Here is a 4,807-nt window from a genome sequence, read left to right as displayed (position 1 = left end):
GCATGTGATGCACAGATATACACGCAAACTAAATACACACGAAATAAAATGTCAACAAACTAATAAGATGAGTGACAAGAAGAGGGGATAAATAGGGGCACAATAGAGGGTAAGAAGAGAGGCGAGGGGTGATGCCGGCCCTCTGTCCATTACTTTAAGGAGCTGCACTACTAATCTGAACCAGAAGAGGGCAGGACTGCTGAAATTGAAATTATGAACGCATACTTTTTGGCCCATTGCAGACACCGTACTCAATTTCCTCCGTAGGGCGGTTTAACTGTCCGGAAGCGGAAATCTCGTTCTTTTTCCGTTGTCTTCGGTTCTCGCCCGTGAGTTTTTTTGGGGGCAGGTGGGGAAGGGAGTTAGATCCGAGGCAATCCGCAGCCGGGGTGGGTTTGGGGAGCACGGGTCTGCAGGGAGCGTGTGAGGGAGGAGGGAGGGGTGCGGCGGGGCGGATCGGGGACGCAGGATCGCGGCCGGTTAACTCCGGATTGTTTCCCACAGGTGAGGACGCCAGACCCGAACGCCCGTCGCCATGGTGAGTCCGGGGCTGGGGCCCGGGGCGGGCTTGAGCACCCCCAGGACGCATGCGTCCCCCGAGCTCATTCTCTGTTTCTCCTGTGTTGCAGCCTCGGAAAATTGAGGAAATCAAGGACTTTCTGCTCACAGCCCGGCGGAAGGACGCCAAATGTGAGTGCGGGCTTCCAGAAGGCTCGGGACGAGCCCACGGGACGGGCGGAGGGAGGCACCGGGCGGCTCTGCAAGGCGGTTTCTGTCCGGTGGGGTCGCCGAACTGGATCTCTTGAAAGCTTGGCCATCCAGCGTGTCACAAACACTAAGGTCGGCGCTGCCAGTTGTGCCCACCCAGATTATCACAACGTTATCACAACGCGCGATAATTAGGTGCCCAGCCGGCCCTCACGTGGTAGAGGCCGGAGGATCCCTGTGAGTTAGAAGCCCTCCGGGGCTGCATAGTGAGACCCTGTCTTAAAACTTAAAAAGGAAAAACAAAAGCGTCATTTACCTGTAATCTCCAGCTTCCAAATAAAAGTGCGAGGTAACGACAGAAAGCGGAGCCAGTATGCTGGCCCATGCCTGCTTAACCGAGGCAACAAGACTGTAAGCGTCCACCATCCTTGGTCTACATAGCAAGACGCTTCTTGACGCGCTGGCTTCGTTCCTGCTCTGCGTGAGCTGCGATTCAGAGCCAGACCTAGTGCACAGAGGGTGATCCCCGAACTCCGGAGGTAGAGACAAATGGGTGGGGAAATGCAAGGTTCTCCTTGGTTACATTGTCTCAGAAATAGATTAAAACAAGCAGGTTCAAAGTTGTTTGTCGGCTCCTGCTGTTTTTGTATTGTTCTTTTATAACACAAGGACAGAATTGTCTCCTATTTAAAGGATGTTTGGGAGGATGTGTCTAGTGAGAGACCTTGGATGACTGTTATCTCACGTGGCAAAAAAAGAAGTCTGCTTTTCTGCTGCGTGAGATGGCCCTGTGTGCCTTCCTTTTCCTCTCAGTCCGTCTTTATGAACATCAGATAATGAGCGGAAGTAGACCTAGTTGGGCTGTCCTGTTAGGTGGACAGGAAGAGCCTTTGGAAGAACCACAAGGGCCTTAGGTGTCCCCTGTCACGTCAGACAAGCTGTTGCCTCTGATCTGGTGGTTTGTGGGCTATTGGAGGATGTCTCCCGCTGGTGGGCTCGGTGGGGGTTGCTTGTGTTTTCCATCCGGCTGTAACATTTGCCACTGCCTTCCCATGTCCCAGCTCTGTCACAGGCCACAGTTCTTTCCTCCTGTTTACTTCAGAGAATGTAGAACCAGAGGTTAGACCTCCAGATTGGTGAGGTCAGCTTAGTTCCTTAACTAGTTAAGAAAATAAGTCAAGCGTATTTATTGGGAGAAATGCTTTTGAACCCGATTTCTGGTAGATTTTGTCTGTTTTTAGAAACAGGCTATATGGAGCCTGGGCAACCTTGGCCCTCAGTTGTAGCGCGGGCTGACCTCAGATCCAGAGCTCAGGGAGTCTTCTCTCAGGCTCCCAAGTGTTCAGATTGCAGACCTGTGCCACCATTGTTCTGGCTTGTTTTCTTCCTTGTGTTCTTGTTTAGTGTGTGTGTGCACACACATATGGAGGTCGGAGGGCATCTTGAAGTTGGTTCTCTTTTTGTTTGTTTTTTCGAGACAGGGTTTCTCTGTGTAGCCCTGGCTGTCCTGGAACTCTGTAGACCAGGCTGGCCTCGAACTCAGAAATCCGTCTGCCTCCGCCTCCCAAGTGCTGGGATTAAAGGCGTGTGCCACCACCACCCGGCTGAAGTTGGTTCTCCTATGGGGCAGGTTTCAGGAACCAAACTCTGGTCGTTGGGTTTGAGGTTTGGCAGTAGGTGTCTTTACCAGCTCAGCTATCACACTGGCTTCTCTTTGACCTTGAACTGCCTACGTCTCCCAACTGCTGGTGTTATAGATGTGTCGGGATGCCCTGGTCAACGTTTCTACTGTGGGGACCAAGTTGAGTTGGACACAGGGCTGCTTGCACATTTTCTGTCAGCCTAGCTCAGCATTTATCTCTTCATATTGGTTATTTACCCAGAAGTGGAATTGCTGTATCACATTATGTATGGCTGTACTTAGCTAATGCTTGGGGCCTGGGAGTACGAGAGCTCCTACCTAGCATGCCTAAGGTTCGGGACTTTTGGCTGGAGGCAGAAGGATCGGGAGAGTTTGAAGTCCTCTGTTACACAGTGAGTTCAGGACCTGCAGGGCCAGATACATGAGACTCAGACCTCTTACCTCCAGATACTACAGGTCATGTTCAGGAGTGCAGCAGCTGCTAGAGCAGCAGACAAGCTGCCGTCCATGTCTGGGCTTGGTAAGATAGAAGCCAGAGTGGCCAGTGCCTTGAGCAGGCTTTGAGCCCTGGTGCTTCCTGTGAGGTGCCCTGTCCAAGGAGTAGTCACTGGCAGAGGTGGAGTTGGGAGTGCATGTGTACACTGGTCTTGTTGAGTCTGGAGCCTTGGGCCCTCCACTGCTTTGTAACCATGAGTGGAGTCAATGCTAGTGCGGGGTGTGGTTCCCAGCATCCTTCGGCTTTCAGATCTGTCTGTAGCAGTGATGCCCTCTTCTGGACTCCAGGCATCTGCGCTCACATCCCTGTGCCCATACACAGGCATGTGGTTACAGAAAATTAAAAAATAATAAGAAGCAAGTTCCACAGAGATGTAGGAGGAGCTTCCCTGCACACTGGCTGGAATGGAGCCTCCTGAGAGGAGCTGAGTCCAGTGTCCTTGTGTGTGGAGACTTGGTTGCCAGAAGTGGAGGGCTGGAAAGTTATTATCTGAGCAGATAACTCAATTCCTTCCTTTGTAGGCTGTCCCTTTAAAAAGGTTGTCATGAGTCATTCTAGAATGTTCTGTGGTGCTGTGTTTAGTGTGCTAAGTGGAGAGTTTGTGTGCATGTGCAAGTGAATTGAGTCAACCGGAGACTCACTGAGTACAGTAAGAAGGATGGAGACTCACTGAGTACAGTAAGAAGGATGGAGCTTCCTAGCACATTGAACATTTGACAGCAGAGGGAAGTCTGAGGTGGTGGTGACTGAGAGTGCCACTTAAGAGTACAAGGCACATGACCCCTGTGGCTCTGCACCATTCTCATCCTTAATGTGGTTTCCTTGGCAGCCGTCAAGATCAAGAAGAACAAGGATAACGTGAAGTTCAAGGTCCGCTGCAGCAGGTACCTTTACACCCTGGTCATCACAGACAAGGAGAAGGCAGAGAAACTGAAGCAGTCTCTACCCCCAGGCAAGTAGCCCTGAGACAGTAGTGGGGTGGGCAGCATTAGGAGAGTCACTTTGAGGTGACGATGACATGTTTGCCATGGCTGTGATTGTCAGGTTCTGTCTGATCCCAGAGATGGTTTCTTTGGCCCCTGGCAGATTATAGTCCATTTAATTCTCAAAAAAACCTTCTCTGATTGATAATCCTGAGTTTGCAGAGGGAAGGGCCATGAAGTGCAGCAGAGTGGTTATGAAGGAAATTGTGTCAACTGTTGATCTTTCTTTCCCCAGGTTTGGCAGTGAAGGAGCTGAAATGAACCAGACCTGCATATGACTATTAAAAGCCCTGAAAAGACTTCGTGTGTCCTCAGTCTTTGATGGGAAGTGGTATTGCTGTTGCAATGTTGCTACCTTCTGTATTCCAGATCCTGAAGGGGGGTGTCAACCTAAGTTAATACCCTGGGAAGGCGGTTGGAAGAGCCTGCTCTTTGTGGAGGGAAGCTGGTGAAGGCTTGGAAGTGGGCCTTGGGATGGGTTGCTGTCTGAGAAAGGTGGGGAAGGGGCAGCTTCTAAGCTGCAGGAGGGGCCACCCTTGGATCGCCTGGATGCAAGAGAAAAGTGTTCATACTGCAAGACTTGGGAACGTGAAAGAAAGCATGGGCTACGCCGGGCGGTGGTGGCGCACGCCTTTAATCCCAGCACTTGGGAGTCAAAGGCAGGTGGATTTCTGAGTTCAAGGCCAACCTTGAACTCAACCTGGTCTACAGAGTGAGTTCCAGGACAGCCAGGACTACACAGAGAAACCCTGTCTCGAAGAAAAAAAAAAAGAAAGCATGGGCTTCTGAGGTGAATGCAGAAGGATGCTTTCTGTGGGGTTGGCTTACCAGGGACTGCTGGGGATCTGATGCCTCTGGGTACTGCATTGTACATGGTACACATGCATGCCAGCAAACAACATGAGATCATTTTCAAGAATTAAAAAAAAGGGGGGCAGGCAAAGTCAAAGCCACTGGGCCTGCCACCAGGTGGCACTC

At 51.2% G+C, this 4,807-nt stretch overlaps 1 protein-coding gene across 3 annotated transcripts; it reads left to right on the top strand.

The window, feature by feature from the left end:
* The first annotated feature begins 227 nt into the window (after positions 1-227).
* Positions 228-4,129, top strand: Rpl38 (ribosomal protein L38). 3 transcript variants are annotated; one of them, XM_034504542.2, is made up of 5 exons: positions 228-329; positions 505-538; positions 630-690; positions 3,676-3,798; positions 4,065-4,129. In XM_034504542.2, the coding sequence occupies exons 2-5, from the start codon at positions 536-538 to the stop codon at positions 4,088-4,090; spliced, it is 213 nt and encodes a 70-aa protein (XP_034360433.1). In that variant the 5' UTR covers positions 228-329; positions 505-535; the 3' UTR covers positions 4,091-4,129. The 3 variants fall into 3 exon arrangements, with proteins under 3 accessions (XP_034360433.1, XP_034360434.1, XP_076791635.1); XM_034504543.2 differs by having other exon boundaries at positions 315-389; XM_076935520.1 differs by lacking the exon at positions 228-329 and adding an exon at positions 331-349.
* The last annotated feature ends 678 nt before the right edge of the window (positions 4,130-4,807 follow it).

Source organism: Arvicanthis niloticus, chromosome 6 (genome assembly GCF_011762505.2).
Source record: "Arvicanthis niloticus isolate mArvNil1 chromosome 6, mArvNil1.pat.X, whole genome shotgun sequence".
Classification (NCBI taxonomy): domain Eukaryota; kingdom Metazoa; phylum Chordata; class Mammalia; order Rodentia; family Muridae; genus Arvicanthis; species Arvicanthis niloticus.
Note: the sequence above shows the minus strand (reverse complement) of the source record. Positions and strands in the feature narration are given on the sequence as shown.

Coding starts and splice junctions, on each gene's coding strand:
- Rpl38 (XM_034504542.2), top strand. Junction 691..3,675: donor CCGGCGGAAGGACGCCAAAT/GTGAGTGCGGGC, acceptor TTTCCTTGGCAG/CCGTCAAGATCAAGAAGAAC. Junction 3,799..4,064: donor GAAGCAGTCTCTACCCCCAG/GCAAGTAGCCCT, acceptor TTCTTTCCCCAG/GTTTGGCAGTGAAGGAGCTG.